The sequence below is a fragment of the Trypanosoma brucei genome, chromosome 6 (genome assembly GCF_000002445.2).
Source record: "Trypanosoma brucei brucei TREU927 chromosome 6, complete sequence".
NCBI lineage: Eukaryota > Euglenozoa > Kinetoplastea > Trypanosomatida > Trypanosomatidae > Trypanosoma > Trypanosoma brucei.
The window spans coordinates 781295-800791 of record NC_007279.1 but is presented as its reverse complement, the minus strand read 5'-3'; the positions used below and the strand labels follow the sequence as shown (position 1 = coordinate 800791).

Sequence of the window (19497 nt, the reverse complement as noted above, 5' to 3'; positions counted from 1 at the left end):
GATATCAAATGACCTGTGAGTTCCGCAGAGGCGCTGTGTGGGCAACACCTTCTCACTGTTTCACCCATAACTATTTCCTCTGCTTATGGATTCCCCTCACCGTGGTGTCTAATGTCGCTGCGAGATACGGGAATAAAACAGAGATAGATGTTGTTGGTAAAAAGGAACGTGAACAGATGCACATAAGGGGGCGAAGTGATATTAAGGCAGTGCCGACACCTATCGCCCCATGATCGGTTAGATCAAGTACGGGCAGTTATTCCCTTATTAAGAACTCGTATGCACACACACACACACCTATATGTTCGTGTACCCGCTCATTTTAACGAATGGCGAGAGCATACCAAATTATTTAAGCGACAACTTTAAGAAAATAGCAGAGAGACATCACGAAATGCCACCCTTCAAAGCTTTGTACACCACACGTATCCTCCGCACAAATGACTGGAGCTGCGCCTCCTCATCCACCGACTCCATTCCGCTAGCATTGGCAGCAACAGCGCCCATCTGCTTGTGTACATCAAAAGGTGTCCCAACGGCGGCCACATCGTAGAAGTGTGGAATCCACTTACCTGCATCCTCTTCCTTAACAAAATACCGCTCAAAAACCTTCTTTAAGTTTTCCCGCAGAGTACTGGTGTCAATCTTCACATCATGTGCGTAAACACCGTTACCACCAAAAAATACTTCAGTCAGGCTTGAAGGAGGAAGCTGAAGAATGAGACGGAGAAGTAGTATGCGGGTAAAGAGCCCAATCGTACGATTTGTGTTCTCGAGGTCTAATCCTCGCAGCACTGCAAGAGTATACACACCCTCCTGCATGAGTTGTGCAATCAAACACGCAAGGTTGAGATAACCTGTAACGTCGACCGCTTCCACTCGTATTGTTTTGAACATATCCCATATTGCAAACTGAAGCGTGTTCTTGCATGACGGCTTGGCACTGCAGAAACGCTGAACTACCTGCGTATAGTAAGGATTGTAGAGATTTTCTTGGTAGCAACACTGTAAGAGGACGGCGAAGGTATCGTGCAACCGACTGAATGAGGGATCACGGTGCATGAGCAACGTAAATGCCTCCAAGTCATCAGATGCATTTACTACGCACTTGAACACTTCCCGCTTGTTCTCAGTGTTGAGACGCTGGCCTGAAATCGCCTTCTCCTGCTGTCGCAAGAGTCGAATTTGCTCCATTTTTTCCACCGTTCCTTCGTCTCCATCTGAGCGTTCATCGATGTCACCAGAAGCAGAAGATGCACCTCCTTTATCGTCATCAGCATGCTCATCGTTTGTTTCGTCCCCATCGCCGACAGTGTCAGTCCATGTTTCAGGGACATACCAACGATGGGGTTTATCCTGTTGTATCAAGCGGGCCCATGAAAGGCCCGTCAGCACACTTGTTGTGCTCATAACACGAAGCAGTGCGCGCTTGTTACCTGATGATGATAAGCTCGTCTTCCCTCCCCCGGAAAGCAAAGTGCTAATGTCGCTGAGGAGAGAGTCAAGAGGAACCTTTTCTTCGTCAACGCTTCGTCGTGCATTCCGCGTGCGCCCCGCCACAATCTCCTTGATGAGGCTAAGAAGTGCTGAATAACGACTAGTAGCATTTTGTGAGATTTCCCTGCTTGGTGCTCCCTCATTTAATGCTCTCTCCATTTCGACTGGAGCCTCCTTCAACAATTTTTCGCCGCATGCACGGAGAAATGTCAGACCCGCTGCAGCAGCACACAAGGAACCACCACCCCCCATCTGCAATACGCTGCGTAAGAAAGTGGATGCCAAAACGCAATCCACAGCGTTAAGCAAATAAAGATGTGCTAAAAGCATGGCACCGTTACAAGCGGCTGCCTCATTGTTGTCCATAAGCTGTTGTTGGAGAGCAATAGCCAAGCATTCGATCACTTCAGCACCAACAATGTTGCCGTGCAGCAGTTGCAGTCCACGAATTAACCCAGCGAAGGGTAAACTAGCGAGAGGTGTGAGAGGTCCAGAGTCAAGTAAGCATATGCGATTCATATTTTCTGCCAAACTACTTATCACTGATGCTCGCGTCGCCCCCTCAACTCCACCTCCAAACAGCTCAGATGTTTCACGTGTCATGTCAGCCACATTCTGCACTGTAAGTTTGTTAATAATACGCCGTGCGGCCTCATTCACAGCGTTGGTTGGTTTCTGCACTATCATCTTTTGCCGCAACGAGGGAGGAATATATTTCCCCTGAGTGCTATCTGGTGTTGTGGCACACGCTTTCGCCAGATCCACTACAGACTTTCCATCCCGCTGCTTTGCTTCACGTTTACTTTCCATGGTTAACTTTTGTGATGAAGTTGATTTCTCCTTTGCGTCGTTGAAAGAGGTTTCCCTTTTGGCATTACGGTTGACTTTCCTCTCTCTTAGAGGCCGATTTGAAAAGTTTCTGGTAGCCGCTTGATTTTCGCTACCATTTTTTACGCGCACGCTGCGTTTTTTCTTCTGTTCCCTGGCCAATCGACACTGCTCCACCCAACGTTCGTGCGCCTCAATGCGCATCTCCTTCTTTGCACGGCGCTCATTACGGCGCCTCTCCTTGCGGTCTCGCTGTCGGTCAAAAGTGTAATCATTTTCCTCCATCTCGTCCTCTCGAGGTCGGCGACGGTTCCCATGTCTTGAAAACACGTCCATTCCCCTTATTTACCCCCTTCTTTTCGAGAGAACAGTTGCTTTCTTCCTTTATATTATGGATTTCAGTAAAAGAAAATTCAAAAAGAAAAGATGAGATGGATAAATAAATTACGTGATGGTTCAAAATCAAAACGGTGTAAACCAGAAGTTACAGGTGCCACAATACTCAGCAAAGATAAAAAGGAGGGGATATCGTCCACAAAACTCTATGTTACGGTAGCCAGCAGAGTGGGGAGGAGGTAGATTTTTTTTTTAAAAAAAGGAGCCCTGGAAAATAATAAAAAAAAATAGATTGAGTGACTAACAAAAAAGAATGGAAATAAGAAAAAGGAGCAATTCCGTGCACGGATTACGGACACCAGAGAACTGAAAAGAGAAACTAGTCGCCATCACCAAGTATGAAGAAAAAAGAGGGGATAATAACCACTCCAACGTATGCAATTATATCCTACAGGTTATTTCGCTCCTCCTCTCCCTCTTCTAATCTCCCTGTCCTTCTGGCACTAACCTTGATACCCCCACATAACCATCTTTATTCAAACCATTCATGGATCACTCCAGCATAAATATCCCATTTGACACGCATAAATAATGTATAATATATATGCGTGAGTATGAGTGTGTGTGTGTGTGTGTGTGTGTGTGTGTATGCCACATTTATGGGGAAATCCGAAGTCGGAAAAAGGATCGCAAGGTTTCGCCTTTCTTTTCCTTCAATGTGATACACACCATATGACACTTCATCGAATCCGTTCCAAAATCTTCGCTCCATCCCCCTCACTTCCCTCCTCCCCTCGGACAAATACAAACATATACACACAAATATATACATAAATATTTATAGATATATATTTATATTTATGTCTGTATATTCGTGCAGACACGATTCCACTTTGGTTTCATCGAAAATAAAAATTGGACACCCTTCCGCCCTCCCACCCGCACGCCTCCAGCTCCACAAACCTACACCTACACATACCTGTACACACGCGTTAAAATAAAAAGGGAAAAATAGAAACAAAAATGCCTGATCACATAAGTGAAATATACTCACTCATATATTTGGCACTCTTTGCCTTTTTTTTATTTATGTATTTATTATCTGGTCACTTTACCTCTTATCCCCTTATTTTTCTTTTCCGTCACCTCTCCCTTCTCGGTCCCCTTCGGTCGATGCATCAATGGGATGCAAACACAAACAATAGGAGTGAGAACGACTGAGAAAGACGGAGAGAAAAAAATGTAAATTGAGGGGAAAAGAAAAGTCAGTGAGTGCGAAGGAAAAAAAAAGGTAAAAGCAAAAAAGAGAAGAAAGGGAAGGAAAGAAAGGAAAGAAAGAAACGGAAGAATGACGAACAGACATATAGATAAACCCATCAAAACAAATAGAAGTGAACGACAACAGAAGGAGGGAAAGCATATAGAAACAAGACCCAAAAGGGAAGAAAGATAAAAAAAAGAAATTTCACAGCATTTGCCACCTTACCGTCACCATCACAACCTCTGTCTATTTGTTCGGACTTTTTTTTTGATAACTTTGTTGCTTTTTTTTTTCTAATTTCCCCCTCCCCCCACACACACACATCTTCTTTCTTTCATCTGCCTCCTCCCTAACACCAGCACACAGTCACAATAGGTGGACAATACCTCATCTTTTTTTTTGTTTCTTTATATTCATATTAGTAATAACAACAATAATAGAAAGAACAGGCGAATCCGATCACTCCATTCTTAATCTATTTGTCACTTTGCTCCATCACTGTTATTATTATTATTATTATTTCCTTTTTTTTGCATTTCTTTTCGTTTCTGTATCCTTTAGAAATGCTGCATTTTAACTTCTGTAAAATTGAAGTGGAACTCACGCAAGCCCGCAAGTTCAGTTAAAAGTGCGGCCACACAGAAACGTACACACTTGTATATATATATATGTCAAACTACTTCAGGACCACCCCATTAAGAATTTAAAGAAGGGGAAAAGGAGGGCAAAGCAGGCATAAACACACACACACACACACACCAAAAAAAAAAAACTTTCTTCTTTTCTTCTCTCTTTTATCTTTTAATCGTTACAAAAACGGAAAAAGAAAAAAAAAGCATTAGGTTTCCCAACTAACTTTCCCTGAAGCTCATACCGACGCGCATAAACACTTAACTAACCGAACCCTAACCCCCATTTCTCTCTCTCATATTTATTCAAACCTGTTCGGCCTCTCCCTGCATAAAATTACGCACACAAACACACACACACACTCATATATATATATATATATATATGTTTACACATTTTTCTTTGCTGCTACTGTTGTTGTTGTTGTTGTTGTTTTTCAAGCCCCCTTTTTCCCCCTTTAAAAAAAAATTCTTACTCGTTTGCTCGACTATTTTCCCCTCATTTTTCGTTCGCAACGAAAAGTTGAAGAGATTCACAACATTTTAGAACCGCGTTCAAGCACCAAAAACGAAGAACACAAGGAATAAGATAGAATCACTCCTGTTATGCTTCAAGTGGCGTAACATGCCACAGTCACAGACGGTTCATCAGAATCAAAAAAAGAAAACGCGGTGCCTTGACAATGAGGGACAGCAGGAAAAATAAGCGCGAAGAAGCGTCAGTGTGTGAAATCACATTGAAGAAGAAAAAAACAAAAAAGTAAAGTAAACAAAAGAACTCCTTTCACTACCGTTTAGCGCGAATGAAACAGAACCTTCACACAGAGTCGCACCACACTAAAAGATACACAAAAAACAAATACACATAACCCTCATCCATCACCTGTCACATTATTCGGTCCATAACTCACGCCTAAACCGCGGTGTAGTACACCCGAGTTCTGTATGTGTCAAAGAAGACACTTATACACTCTCAACTTTAAGCATTATGGCATATATATATACACGTGCCCTCCTTCTTCACCATTTTCATCCCTTTCATCTCGATCTCATTATATTTATCAACTTTTCTCAAAGATCGAACTGGCCTTGTGGTGGTTGTCCATTTGGATCTCCATGATCCATCCCCAACTCAAACTGCTGAGGTGCTCCCTCCTCTTCCACGTTAAAGAATGTCTCGAGGAGACAAAGTGCAATGCTGTATATGCTGGAGTCTGTGGAGGATTGCGCACGCTCAATGGCATCCACACCACCGCACTCAATGATGGCACGCGCCACGGGGTTCTCCTGTACTTCTCCTGTTTTAACTCTGTCTTCGCCCACCTGCAGAAATCCCATGAGAGCTTCGAGGGCAACTGTAAGAGTTTTGGGATCATGCGTGTTCAAGACATCACATAACGGAGGGATGACACCGCAGTCCAAAAGATAATACAAATGTGGGGAAACTCCGCAGAGAGTTACGTTGGCGATAGACCACACGGCCTCCTTCTTCACATCCAGTTCCGTACCTTGGAGACATTTGATAACCAATGGAAAGAGATCTGATTTGATGAGTGCGTCGATTTGCTCTGAATTGCCGGCGGCAATATTGGAGATAGTCCAGCATGTTTCCTTGCGAATCTCCCGCTTGCGGTGTGTGACAAGGGGAGCAAGCTTTTCCAATACGCCACAGTTAATAATCACTTGTGTTTGTGCATCATTGCCACTCGCGATGTTGCCAATGGTTCGGATGCATGACGTTTGAAGCGGAATTGACGTTGCCGCGAGGAGTTCTATAACGCGGGGAACAACACCAGTATCCAACACCGCTTGTACGCGCTCGTGTGGACCATCGCTAACGTACGAAATCGCCCATGACGCATCTGTGGCGATCTCCAGATCCCTGTGAAAAAGTAAATTGGCTAAAGCAGGTAGCGTGGGTAGCAAATAATGCAGCGGGGGAGCAGGCTTCCCACGGCACAAGTTGGATATAGCCCACGTTGCATTGCGAACGATGGATAGAGGTTGATCGGGGTCTGAAATAAGGTTGACAAAAGCAGGAATAGCATTATGTTGCAATGCAATATCTCGGGTGGCAACACCATCACCGGCCATATTGCCAATAGCCCATGCACCCTGGTCACGACAGTCAGGACTAGGTGAACTGAGCAAGTTGATAAAGCGCGGAATAGCCCCAACCTCAACGAGGATCATAGTGTTCGCGGATGTGCCAGCAGCAACATTCGTCAATGCCCAAGCCGCTTCAAATTGCAGTTCCGGGTTATCTGCACGGTCCAGGAAGCTCACAAGGTGCGGAATGACACCACTTTGGGCGACCATTTCATGCGGGGGAGACCTCTCCACCGAAAGTAACTTGCGAACCATCAGTGTCCCGTGGTATACCTCTCTATCTGTTGGGCCGTTCATAACCATCTGAACGAACTGGGGAAGTAGCTGAACCGGAACGTCATCGGGACGGGTTCTTTGATCGTACGACCAAACGTTTCCGGGGTCTGGTACCGTGGGCCCATCAACTCCTTCCATTGCTACTTCTTCCTCGCGGATGTGTTTAATGAGCTCACCGTGGGCCTTCTGTCGAATGTTAATCATCTGCCGCTGCCGGCGCTCCGCACCCCCTCGAACCGAAGGGGTTTGTTTCGCCCCTTTCGGTTTCTCATTCTGACCACTGAACATCTTCCCAAAGGTTCAGACGTCTCTGCGGTTCAAGAACTGGAAAAAATATATAGAGAGATAGAGATATATAGAGATATATATGTCAATCACCTAAACGAGCCGACCTTCCCCTCCTACAATTAAAAGATATATAAATGTATTTGTTTACTTGCTAATCTTAGAATATTTTAAACCAAATTAAGAAATAGCGCAGGTGAAAGCGTTTCTGGTTTCTACGCTTTGTGATTTGAACTTCAAAACCGACGCATGTACGATCATTAAAACAAAAAGAAAATAAAAGAAAATAAAAGAGCAGCAATAGTGAGTGAATTAAATAACGAAAAAAGACAACACGGAGGTACGACGGTAAAACAGTTCGTAGTGGCGCATTTTTAGTTTGGCATGAAGGGTGTGTAGTGAGAGGGTGGGAAAACAAAGGCACAGAAATGCAATAAGCGGGTATGCACATGCAGTGTAATGAGGTAAAATAAACAAATTCAAAAACACCAATGGCACTTTCCAGCACAAAGCAACACTCCAGTTCTCTCTCAGATGCATAGATACCCCTCTTTTTCATTTATTTTTTAAAGGAAGTACGGTCGCGCAACAGTTTGCTCCAATCTTCGGGTTGCAGCACATGCTCTTTCGCGCAAAACGTACAGCGAAAGCTAGTTTCTTCCATAAGAGACGAAAGCTGCTCCTCAGGGAGCGCCACAAGCGCCCGTAGAAAATTATTTTTGGAACATCGACAAAAATAATCAATTCCGTTTCGCACTACAGACGCTTGATCGATAAAGAAACGCTCGCCCTTATCCAAACCCAATCCCTCTCGCACTTTCTCAACCACTGGGGCTGAAACGGACGGATCTTGTGTAAATTGGCGCGCCGCTTTGGCTACCTCATAAGCGCCTTCGTGGTCGCCTGTAACCAATGCGATTGAGTCTTGACAAGCTAAACCTTCATGCACCCCCCTTTCCTTCAGAACGCTAAATATTTCAGGTTGCACGATCGATGCACGGACCAGTAGGCGTTGTAGCAGATGAATTTTTTCTTCCACCACGCGCCCGGCCACAACCGGCTGAACAAGAACACCGCATGAGCAAGCCGTCTTACGCATCATCTCGTCAACTCGATCGACTGCCTCAGGGCTTTCGCTTGCGGCACTCGCTTCCGAGTACAAAGCAAACGCCTCCAGGAGCGAAGGGTCGTCGAGATACGCACAGCACCACAATGCCGCTACCGAACCCTCCGATTGACGAAAAAAAGTGTGGCCATGCAGTGTGATATTCCTACGATAATAAGCATCCACAACCTCTGGTGACAACATTCCAAGACCCAGCAGGGGCACCGCTGTTTCCGGAGTTTGCGCGGTACTACAAAAGCCCTCGGAGGAGCTAACCGTTGCGTTATAGTCGCGGTCTATGAGCTGCGTCAAAGACGCGGCTGTAATTGACGAAAAGGGTTGGGACTGACCATATAGAAAGCGGTCAACCTTCAATGGGAAGTGGGGCTCTTCCTCCAGCGTGGTACCGTTGTGACCACCAACATAACACCGGCACTCACCGATAGCAAGCGACTCAGTCACAATTGTCCCCTCATTCGCACTCAGACGTGTAGCGACGCGTTCCTCGCCCTCCTGCAGTGCAGCTAGTATATTTGTAAAGGTTAAATGCGTACCAACCAGCTCAAGGAAAGGTGTTTGACCCTTCATTCGCGTTAGCAGTTTGTGTCGCCGCATCGTTTCACGGAGTAAATTGGTGGTGGATGCAAAAACGATGCGTGCGTTACCGTCCTTTGTGGAGACTCGCAAAGTAATGTCGCGGCCACGAATGCTCCGCAGTAACTTCTCACCAGCATCTGTGCTTGCCAGCGATAGCGAAAAGCGGCTGAACCACATTAGTTGTTGTTTTTCTTTACAAATCGCAAGTACGGCTCGCTAGACCACAACGCTCAGCAACCTTTTTCTGCACTATAATGATGCCCTACAACGTGAAAAGACTAACGCGAGAGAAGCATCGCGGTGCATGCGGACACTGATGTACGATCCTCCGTTTTACACCACTTTTACAAGGAAAGAGGGAAGTCACATGCCGCTCATCCACCGACGTACGTTCCACATCTCTACTTTTTTGCGCACACTTCTCCCCCCTATCGTATTCCCCATTGTAAAATTGGCTTGCGACGGGTAACTCTCGGTACAATAAGTTCACAGTGGCAGCCGCGTCCCCTCACAGACTGACGTCGCGTGACCCCTCAATGGGGGCAATGCGTAAATGACCGAAATGTTTGTAGGGGCCTTAAACAACTCATGTACTAAATTCACTTCACGAATCAGATGTTAGGTGACCCCCTTCCCGCCAACATGTAAGCAGCACCTCGCGTTTTCCACACAAGAGCCAACCGAACCAAACCCAACATAAACAGCAAATACATCCAGCTTCAGAGAAAATTGCGCTCATTTGCACAAAAACCTCCAAGGCCAGCAACACGTACACAGCACTTGATGACGTCGCACACCGCAGCAATTCACTTAGCACATCCTTTACACTCTCCGTAATAAGTTCCCCCTGATGCTTCCTCTGCTTGATCTTTCCACCAGCGGCGTTAAAGAGGCCTCCAGTAAGAATCAGAATAGAGAAAGCGTGCAGCACTAGCGGAACAGCCCCGGCGTACAGCGGTTGTGCTGGGAGGATAAGAAGCGATAGGGATATAATGCAAGCAGAAAAGGCAACCCCTAACGAATAAAAAGGAAAGTATCCTTTCAACAGGTAACCGATATTAACACGTTGCATACATATATCAATAACATCCATGAAACGGTCCACTGAAGAGCTGCATCTTACACAATCACGGCGCATCGGAAACACCTATCTAACCCTACGAACAGAAAGTAAAAAAAGGGATACTGGTTATGCTCCACAAAGTCAAAGGTAATTGAAAGTAAACAAATATCCACTATGGGGAAAAGGAACAGCATTCAGCTGGCACAGTGCGAATAGCATCAACTTCAGGTGTCTCGCAACGCAAATTTCTTTATTCTATCTTCTGCGTCACATAATGAGGCATTAAGTTGGCGAAAGAACGATACGCAAGAAAAACGGTAACGATAATGCTGAGTTCATTGTCTTATATACACGCAAACGCCCCTCTGTTCCTCCCTTTGAAGGAGCTTTCCCCAAAAGTTTTCACCTTGTTACACAGATCATATGAGCGGGACCACAACAGGATGTGGATGCCGCTGTTACAAGCGAGCCCCCATATCACTGCGCATCGTGTTCACCATGTTGTTGTATCGTATCACATCAGCGAATTCTTGGCGCTTCGCCTCCAGCATTCTACCACCTTCACTTTTGCGATATTCATCATAGTTTGGGTACATGGGCTTCAGCCGCTTATATTGTGCGTAGTTAGCCCAGGTTATAAATACACCGCAAATAGAAAAATACCAAAGGTAAGGTTGACTGCTGCAGCTTTCCTTTAAATTAAACGTTCGGATGAAGCGAACAACTCGTAGGATGGGAGATGTCATCTACAAAACAAATGGAAGGGAGCGAGGACTAGTGACAAGGCTAGTCGTAAGCTGGGCCGTGGATGAACCGGACAGATGTTCAACCTCCACCTCACGTACGTTGGTTGTGATAACAGCGCGCTTCCTCGCTACTGTAACTGTCGCATGCAATGCAGAGAGAGAATATAAAATAGAGTGGCACAGCGCAAAGGAGAAAAGATGGTTCGTTATAATATTAAGGGTGGGACACACAAAAGGGAGATAGGCAACATGTTCGCTGCAGTAATTACGCGACGTTCAACGTAGGGTCACAATGAATAGTGCAAAGTGCTACTTAAAATCATTATTCCAGACCGGGGGAACCGACCGGAGTGGAAAGGAACAACAACAACAACAAAAGTGCTTACAAAGGGGAAACACGCTCAAATCGTAGAGAAGGGATGTGGAAGCATTGCGGTGACAGCGCTAAAATGCAAAAGGGTGCGCACTACCGTCCATCACGCAGTGAAGTAAAAAGTGTGAAAACTTAGGCTCCCTTGGATAGGGAAACTACCACCGGTGCTTTAGTGTCTTGCAAGTCCCTTTCATTTCCTGATCGCACCATCCATTCTGTAATCATCTCTCGTTTCATTGTTGTCATAACCACAATTCTCTGCTGACCATTGGGAGACTCACGCTCTTTTCTTCCAAAGAAAAAAAAACAACGAAGGCTTCGAACTTAACCACCACAAACTAGCGCCAAAACCGATACACACACATGTATACAACACATGCGTGTGCATTCATGCGCGTACAGATTTAACTAAAAAATGTGCCCATGCTCTGCTCCTTGTACTGTGGGGGTGTGCTGTCCAACCAATCCATTGCATTCACCGGCATAAGACCCATCCAGTTGAGTTTAATGAGCGCCACAGCAAGGGCGGCGAAACAGCAGGCAATGTAGATAAGCTTTGAATGACCAACGGCACTGCGTACGTGTGGGTCCTTCTCCGCCTCCTCATTAAATTCCTCAAAGACTTTTGCCGCTCCCAACATGGACTGAAGCGGGTTTGTGACAGCCATGCCAACAAATACGATGGAGAAAATACTCACATCGTTGCCCACCATCCACATCATAAATATCGTCATAGGCAGCGAACTCAGAGGTTGCATGCGCAAATCATTCAGTCGCCGATGTGTACGTGCCGTGGAAGCATCACCTTCCTCCTGCATATTTAATTGTTTCCTCATTCGTGTGAGCGTCTCCCTTAAACTCTTTGTTCTCTCAGAAACTTCACACACACACAACAACAAAGACAAATGATTATTAAAGGATTTGAAAAGGCTCGTGAACTGTATCTCGTGTGAAACACTACCCCTTCAATCTTTTTTCTAACTTTGCCGTCGATTTTTTCCTTTTTTTTTTGTGATATCGTTGTGGATGTATGAAGTAGTAAGTTGTAAGAAGAACTATTACACTTACAATTGGTGGCTCCATTAGACGTTAAAAAATATATATAATAAGAGAAAAAATAAAGACGGAAGAGTATATAATGGAACTGAGAAAACATTCATCCGCGCTCCTAAAAACTGATATCACTATGCTGACACAACATAAAAAAAAATTCTTAACCACAGGTGACAACAAGTCAAAAACGAATATGTGTGCACGTGTTCAGTTTCTGCAGAAATGGTAAATTATATCATGTCTGCTTCCTCCTCCCTTTCCTAGTCGGAATAACACGTTCATATATGCACGACCAACTCGGTGAGGGAGAAGAGAAAACTTCCACGAGGCATCGCCTTCGATAACACTATGAGGGATTAATGACTGAACACCACTGAAGGAAGAACGCTGCTAGATTGCAGACGTTATGATGATAATACACACACACACATATATATACATATAGACGTGTGAGTTAGTGGAAACGCGGATCCCTTTTTTTTTTCCACACCTAATACTACTGCTATTACTACTGTTGAAGAACGGCAAATCCCGCCGCATATTCGCTCACGCACGCAACTACATCCTTCCAGTGGATTAAACATTTCCCCACTCCTTCCTTCCTTCCTTCTTTCCTCTCCTCCTCCTCCTCCTCAACACTTTCTTCCGTCTTCCATCCGCATCAGAGCTTTTGATTTCTAGCTGCATCATGCATCCCCTGGTGCATAACTGTTCTACCTCATCCATTTTGTGTCCGGTTATATGTTTACCATTCCATCTAAAAAGGCCCAAAGCGCTTATTTCCAGGAATGTCCGCTAAATTACTCTCGTACATGTATTTCCTCGGACCTACTATGAGCCAATAGAACAAGAAACCAATAAACCCTCCAATATAACGCGCTGTTTTGAAGTCTGAAACCATAATAACATCGTCAATCGTGTTGCGGAAACGCCAGCGGCCATATTTCCTGACGTTGCATATGTTATTCGCCCATGATGCAAAACACAACACGGAACCCGAGCAGACAACAAGTGACGCCGCAAGGCTATACAAACTGTGGAATTCCCTAACCGCAGCGCGGGACTGAGCAGCGGGAATCATCGCAACTGATGCCGCACGGCATAGTGATGAAGAGGACGTGGAAGAAACACTGCCTAATCGGCGAATCATAACACTTATCTTGTTATCAGTGAAGTAGGTAGACGACTACAGCACTGCATAATAAATACATTGCAAGTTATCGACAGACAGAAAGGAAAATCGGTAAATTATATTAGTAGGGGATTTAAGGGGGGGAAAAGGACACAGAAAAAAAATACAAAAACACCAGAAACGCTTGCTTGAAAGTATGGCTTCGTCTTCGCATATACCCTACTTTACAACTCTCTGCCACCCCCCCCCCTCCCGTACCCTCGAAACGCTACAAGAAGGGTGAAGATAATATATAAAAGAATAAAAACAAAGAAATGTTTTTTAAACAAAAAATCATCTGAATACGCACACACGTACGCGACACGAAAATGCCGCGTAGCATCTTATCCGCCGGTTATGCACCACTACCAGTATAGTAACATCCCCTCGCCCCTCCGGGCGAGGCGCGATCAAACATAACTGCGTCAAAATCCTTTGGATACTGCGAAAGTTCATGCGCCATCGGTTGCAGCATGTCCTCCACTTCGCATTGAAAACAAACGGCGCGACTCATCACTGCCACACGTAAGTTATAACACACTCGGCGGCGCTGATCAGACGTCATACCCGGTATGAAAATGCACGCCTTTGCCACCATGTAGGCCCACAGTTCCTCTAATGAAATCACTTCCCTATCGGAGCTTCGGTTTCCAGAGTGAGCGGCATGCACTGCGGCAGCCTCAAGCGTTGGATTGGACACCATTGTCCCTCCAACACCTTGGGGTCTTCCCCGTTTCGGTTGCGGAACACGCGACAGCAAGTGACGTGGGAGGCGCGATAGCGTTTCAACAATCTGCACAAAATGAAATGCATTTATAAAACGTGCATCCTTCTTCTGAAGCGCAGCAAATAGACCCCATAAAATACGATCCATAGTTTCAAGTTGTCTTTTCCATTCCAAATACTCTGCACCCCCGCTAACAAAAACGGTTTCATCGTGAGGGTCCCCACGAAATGCATCTATTGTATGACTGAGAACCCTAGGTGCCGCTGAATTAATACTGCTTTCCCACTCTTTCGTCCGCGGAGGTAATGGTGGTGGTGGGGATAACTTAGTCGGTGAATCAGGACACGTCACTGGTAGAAAAATACGCAGAAGTCGGAAAGCATGCACAACTGACGTAAACTTCAGATCTTTGCAGTTACTCACGACATGGCGAAGAAGCGAGGTGACGGCAAATTGATAAATTTTTTTGCGGGACCGTGGTTTTGTTGCCTCAAAAAGAACCCGTGCGCTGTCTTCCGCATCGTCGATATCCACAATAGAAAGAAACTCCAGAACGTGGAGGGCATCCTCAGCCGTCCCCAACACAGCACCCGAAGCATCGCGCTGCAGGAAGAAATAGTGTATTCTCTCCAGTCCTAAGGTCGCAACGGTTCGCCTCAGATGTTGAAGTTCTTCTTGCGTAGGTCCACCGCGTCCTATTTCCTTGTTGCTGTTGCTTGTCCCCTCACCGTTCGGTGAGTTTCTATCATCCCTGATCCCTTTTTTTCTTTCGAATTTCTTCCCTTTGTGGGGATCCGGTTCACGCCGGTGCATTCGTTCAATGAAGTTAAGTTCCCTTGCCACGTAGTGAAGAGACAGGACCATGTCTGTGCACGTGCAAGTGTTCTTCTCCTGCGTCACACTACAAACTGCAAGGTTCAGAGCAGTGAAACTAACATGAAGCCCGTCGTCTGCAAGACCAAGCCCAGCTACAAAACCGAAGTCTCTTCCCCTCAATGCACAACAGGCGAGTGCCCCATCCACATTATCCGTCCAAAAATTACGAAGCGTTTGCCGAAGAAGTACACGGTTGTTGGTATCACGGCACTCACCAATTTGCCGCCGCAACCTCCGGCACTCGGTTATGAAATGAGACAACGATGAGACTTTAAAGGCACGTGATGCGGCGTACACTGCCCTCTTGCCGCTCTGTGTGCCCAAGCTACTGCGCATCGCTTCTATTGTTTCATCAAGAATGCGTATTGCGGATGTTGTGTTTGAAGTCGAGCAAGTAGTGGACAGCAACAGCCTCGGTTCTGTGGTTGAACGCGTGTGCAAAGGCATCTCCGCAGCTGACTCAAGGATAGCAGTTTTACGCAGCCTCTCCACCTCCCCTCTGGATGTATATTGGACGTGACGACGGCGGCTAAGTAAGCAGCTCACATGACGACACCAGAACAGCATCTTAGTAACAAATATTGGCACACCTTCTTCCCTCTTCACTTCGCTTTCCCTCTCGCTCCCCTTTCGTTTCCACCGTAGAGACCTTTCCAATGGAGCGCGGGAACCCGAATTATTCACCTGAAGTAACAAAGGTGAGGTGGTTAGGGAAAAAATAATAATAATTCGTTGGAGAGTGGTTGCTGTAGACAAGGGGATACATAATCCAAAGGAACACGCCACAGACAGACACGCAATGCACATACACCGTATAGGGCACCTCAACTTGTCACCCGCAGTCATACATTTTCAAACAGGGGTAAAAAAACGGAGCAGAAGGAGCACTCAAATACGTGACAAAATGCAGTGGCTCCTTCAACACTCGCACCCACAAAAAACAGTCGAACAAACAGACGACAAAATGCACCCAACAAAACGGAACACATATTACGGGAGTTTTCCCCTGCCCCCCCCTTCTCAAATGACCGACCGCCAACGTATGATAGACCCTTTTGAAGAAAGCGCATCCTCCCGTGAAATGTAAAGCTTGCACAATTCCAGCATAGGAAGTTGTGAGACAAGGGAGCCACCAAGAAGGGACAGTTCCCATGGAAGTTCTCCGATCGGTAGTGGTTGAATTTTAAGAACTTCCTGGCCATCACTCGGAGTCGATAACGATGAGGAAAATGACGAGGCGCCACCCGAAGAAGATGAAGACGAAGCTGTCGATGAACTACTTGATGAGTTTGAGTCGTCGTTACATGCGCGTTTCATATGGGAGGTACCGCAAGCACGGACCGCCTCCTCAAGAAACTTTTGAAGCGATGGAGCAACACGCAAGGCCTCGCCTGCAATAATAACTGGAACCGGCTCACGACCAGCGACGGACAATATGAGACGAATGAGGGGTCCTTCACCGTCATCTTCCTCACTTTCCCCACCCTCATCCCCCCCACTGCTACTTATGTCAATAAGAGATCGTTTGCTCGAGTTCTCACTCACATTTGCAGCAGCATTGACTCGACCATTCCTGCTACTCCTCCGACCACCACTGTTGCTCGCTCTGTCACGTTTTGTTGCTCGCAACTTCCTTTGGTTTGGCCGACCTTCCCGCATTGAAGAAACGACGCGGTTGTACACGTTCTCCCCTACCAAAGAAGCAAGTGCGTCATGATGCACTTCATCCAACAAATCTACAACCTTCGGCGATGCAGCGGAAAACACGGAAGAAAAAACAGAGTCGTCACTCGGTAGTTTCCCGGGTATAACGGCGGTACCGGATGAGACACTCTCTCTGGTTTGATTATCTCCTTCGCGACAATTAGTGCCCGCGTTTGCATGTTGTTGCGTTAATACATTGTGTTTGATGTCCCCTGTCGTTTCGCACATTAATGGGGAAAGCTGTCCATAAGACATTGTTGCTTGCTTTACTGTAACGCCAGCCTCTACACGACCAATACTAATGGCTGAGGGCGAGGCATGAAGCACAAGTGCATTCCGACATCCAACGGCAAACGCATCGGCTACAAAATCCGACAACATCACGAGTGTACGTACCTGCAGCTTTTCGAAACAGAATACCACAAGCTTCTCGTGCCACTCCAATGTAGAGCGTACAGGTGCAACTAAAATAATGTTCCGATGCGACAGATGTCTTCGCAGTCTTGACAAAAGGAACGAGTGTGCCTCCTCCCGTGACGAGTTGGTCGCGTCATTGTCCGACTCAGTGGCTGTTGGTGGTGGTTTCCCCAGCACATCAGCAGAAATTGGTTTTTCTTGAGCAAAGGGTCGAATATCTCCGGATCGACACATATATGTGGCCAATTCACCAACGACTACAACTACCGGCCACCCCTCGGGGTCATCAGCGATATTACGAGCCAGTGGAGATGCTCCAAAAGTAGTTCCACTGAGCATTCGGTGCGCAATTTGAGTGCGTCTCCTACCACCACCACCACGACCCCTTTTACTGCACCTTCTATTTAGTGTCACTAGGCGTAGGGAAATTTAAAAAAAAAAAAGAAAAAGGCCAAAGAAGCGGCGTCATATATATGGAGCAAGCAGGCAACCAGTAAAGAGGCAAGTATGTGGAAAGAGAGAAGCTGTAGTTGGTCCTCCATTATTTGGCAGCAGTTTTCGACTATACTCGTTTTTTACCTGAAAACGGAGGTTCGAAGATTATTATTGCTCACCAATTCTCAAACACCGCCCGCTAACAACCCCTGGTAAAGAATACTTTCATTGTACAAAAGGGCGCTTCCTGCGTGCGATATGATGAAACGTGGAAAGGAACCATGTAAACGCCCCCCCCCCTCCAAAAAAAAAAACGATCTCTGTTTCCCTGTTCATAAGCGTTAGAAACTTTCAGCAGTTTCCCCCTATTACCTCTTCGGGCGCGATAAATATAGAAACAGACACACACAGGTGTGCAAAGAGAAAAAAGGAGATTTAACGCAAGTAGGTACCGTCTCTCCCACCACTTTGTTCGCCCCAAGGAGAGCCTGCACAATGAAAAAGATAAACTCAAAGCAGAGTTCTTTTTTTTAAAAAAAAAAAAGAAAAAATGAGTCATTTGGTTCACCTATTCCAACACGGGGTATACCATCAGTTGACCTTCTTGCCCTTGGCGGGTGGTGCCACACGGACGATTTGCTTCGGTTGCACAGAATGATCGTTAGAATAACAATAACTAATAACTTGAAACAAGACAACCGATAACCATGCACCTGACATCAGCCAAATGAGCCAAACCGGGGGTTTATACGGGGGACGACGAGGAAATAAGACATCATTTGGTTTTGCGTACCCGTGCGCCCAAATGTTATCAAAAGACGAAGTATCACCCTCTAATCTCACTATTAGAGAAAACTCATGGTCCGAGAGAAAGTTAAGTGTAAAGGTTCCTTTCTTCCCATCCTCCATTGAGACTGTCCCACTCGCCATGCGTGGAGCAAGTTGGATATCGCTCAGTGAAGAGGGAATTGCAGCGGTCACGACAGGGAGAAAGGAAAAACTGGCTGAAACCGTTGGATTTATTTCTTTCTCATCTAGTGTCGTCAAACGAGTTTGTAATTCTCGATCCGCTGCTGGGAGACTCCAGGCACTAAAGGTTCCTGCCGATGCCCCAGAATAATCCATTTTAATGTTTATGATTAACAGAGAGGGGTGGGCATTAGCAACCTGCTGTGGCGGCGTGACTCCAAGCATCGAACGGTTGTGTGAAAAATGTTCCAAACCCCGCTGCTCCTTCGTTTCTAACCTCTGTGTTCCAGTGGGAATGAGCTCACCGTGAATGAGTTCAGGGAAATTAGAGGAAGCTGAAAGAACAAGGCTTGCATTGAATACGCCGTATCGCTCCGTGAAAACACTGACTGTGAAAGTTTGTGCCATCATATGCTCTAACAAAATGGCATCGTAGTCAACATTTGCTTCCCCCTGTGATGCACCTGCTACCGGTGTCGTCAGCTGTAAGAAAGAACAATGACTGATGGCAATCACCAATACCCAAAAAAACGAGCGTAAATGGCGTGGCATCGACCGTGGGCCTTCACTTTAATGTAATAAAAAACAATTCAAGTTTCCCTTTCCGAACTCTTACCAACAGCTAGTGATCAGAATTCAAAACCGCTTACGATAAACCCGACACGTTCCCCTTCCCCTTTTTCCTTTAGATTAAAAAATGTATATTTTGGAGAGAAGAAAGACATAAGAAAGTAAAAAGAGGAATAGTTTAGGCATTACCTTCCCTTTATTACCGATAAGAAAGATATAAAAAATAATTATTTATCCTTAAATGCCCGGTTGTGTTCCTTCATCCTCATCCCACGCAAATACGATTTATGAACGATAATTTACTAACGATATGAAAGAGCTGAAAGCGTCTTTAAAACCTCCTCCCGCGCTCTCCTCCACATGTTCCACCCCATCGCCAAGTCCTGTCCCCTGACAGGTATCCCTCGAGACATCCCATCGGTTGGATTTACCCCTGAATGTACGTAACACCATGTGGCATTTATCTGTTC

General features: G+C 45.8%; 10 protein-coding genes across 10 annotated transcripts, besides 14 other annotated features; all 10 read right to left on the bottom strand.

Annotated features, from left to right (window-relative positions):
• Positions 1-9313: part of a sequence feature (sequence corresponds to BAC RPCI93-5F5) that runs on past the window's edge.
• Tb927.6.2650 (hypothetical protein, conserved) lies at positions 388-2661 on the bottom strand (the record flags this gene model as incomplete). Its single annotated transcript, XM_840293.1, has 1 exon — positions 388-2661. The coding sequence occupies one exon, from the start codon at positions 2659-2661 to the stop codon at positions 388-390; it is 2274 nt and encodes a 757-aa protein (XP_845386.1).
• Positions 3267-3312: a microsatellite.
• Positions 3464-3533: a microsatellite.
• Positions 3963-4007: a sequence feature (CT-rich).
• Positions 4424-4443: a microsatellite.
• Positions 4662-4681: a microsatellite.
• Positions 4917-4938: a microsatellite.
• Positions 4955-4986: a microsatellite.
• Positions 5623-7224, bottom strand: Tb927.6.2640 (importin alpha subunit, putative; the record flags this gene model as incomplete). Its single annotated transcript, XM_840292.1, has 1 exon — positions 5623-7224. One exon carries the CDS (start codon positions 7222-7224, stop codon positions 5623-5625), a length of 1602 nt encoding a protein of 533 aa, XP_845385.1.
• On the bottom strand, positions 7781-9100 carry Tb927.6.2630 (hypothetical protein, conserved; the record flags this gene model as incomplete). The annotated part of the gene is made up of 1 exon (XM_840291.1): positions 7781-9100. One exon carries the CDS (start codon positions 9098-9100, stop codon positions 7781-7783), a length of 1320 nt encoding a protein of 439 aa, XP_845384.1.
• Positions 9314-19497: part of a sequence feature (sequence corresponds to BAC RPCI93-4M18) that runs on past the window's edge.
• Positions 9528-10061, bottom strand: Tb927.6.2620 (hypothetical protein, conserved; the record flags this gene model as incomplete). Its single annotated transcript, XM_840290.1, has 1 exon — positions 9528-10061. One exon carries the CDS (start codon positions 10059-10061, stop codon positions 9528-9530), a length of 534 nt encoding a protein of 177 aa, XP_845383.1.
• On the bottom strand, positions 10445-10732 carry Tb927.6.2610 (hypothetical protein, conserved; the record flags this gene model as incomplete). The annotated part of the gene is made up of 1 exon (XM_840289.1): positions 10445-10732. One exon carries the CDS (start codon positions 10730-10732, stop codon positions 10445-10447), a length of 288 nt encoding a protein of 95 aa, XP_845382.1.
• On the bottom strand, positions 11510-11941 carry Tb927.6.2600 (hypothetical protein, conserved; the record flags this gene model as incomplete). The annotated part of the gene is made up of 1 exon (XM_840288.1): positions 11510-11941. One exon carries the CDS (start codon positions 11939-11941, stop codon positions 11510-11512), a length of 432 nt encoding a protein of 143 aa, XP_845381.1.
• Positions 12751-12782: a microsatellite.
• On the bottom strand, positions 12916-13308 carry Tb927.6.2590 (hypothetical protein, conserved; the record flags this gene model as incomplete). The annotated part of the gene is made up of 1 exon (XM_840287.1): positions 12916-13308. The coding sequence occupies one exon, from the start codon at positions 13306-13308 to the stop codon at positions 12916-12918; it is 393 nt and encodes a 130-aa protein (XP_845380.1).
• Tb927.6.2580 (hypothetical protein, conserved) lies at positions 13685-15499 on the bottom strand (the record flags this gene model as incomplete). Its single annotated transcript, XM_840286.1, has 1 exon — positions 13685-15499. The coding sequence occupies one exon, from the start codon at positions 15497-15499 to the stop codon at positions 13685-13687; it is 1815 nt and encodes a 604-aa protein (XP_845379.1).
• Tb927.6.2570 (hypothetical protein, conserved) lies at positions 15953-17392 on the bottom strand (the record flags this gene model as incomplete). The annotated part of the gene is made up of 1 exon (XM_840285.1): positions 15953-17392. The coding sequence occupies one exon, from the start codon at positions 17390-17392 to the stop codon at positions 15953-15955; it is 1440 nt and encodes a 479-aa protein (XP_845378.1).
• Positions 18013-18040: a sequence feature (AT_rich).
• Positions 18080-19009, bottom strand: Tb927.6.2560 (hypothetical protein, conserved; the record flags this gene model as incomplete). The annotated part of the gene is made up of 1 exon (XM_840284.1): positions 18080-19009. The coding sequence occupies one exon, from the start codon at positions 19007-19009 to the stop codon at positions 18080-18082; it is 930 nt and encodes a 309-aa protein (XP_845377.1).
• Positions 19198-19336: a mobile genetic element.
• Positions 19198-19497: part of a mobile genetic element that runs on past the window's edge.
• Positions 19242-19262: a sequence feature (AT_rich).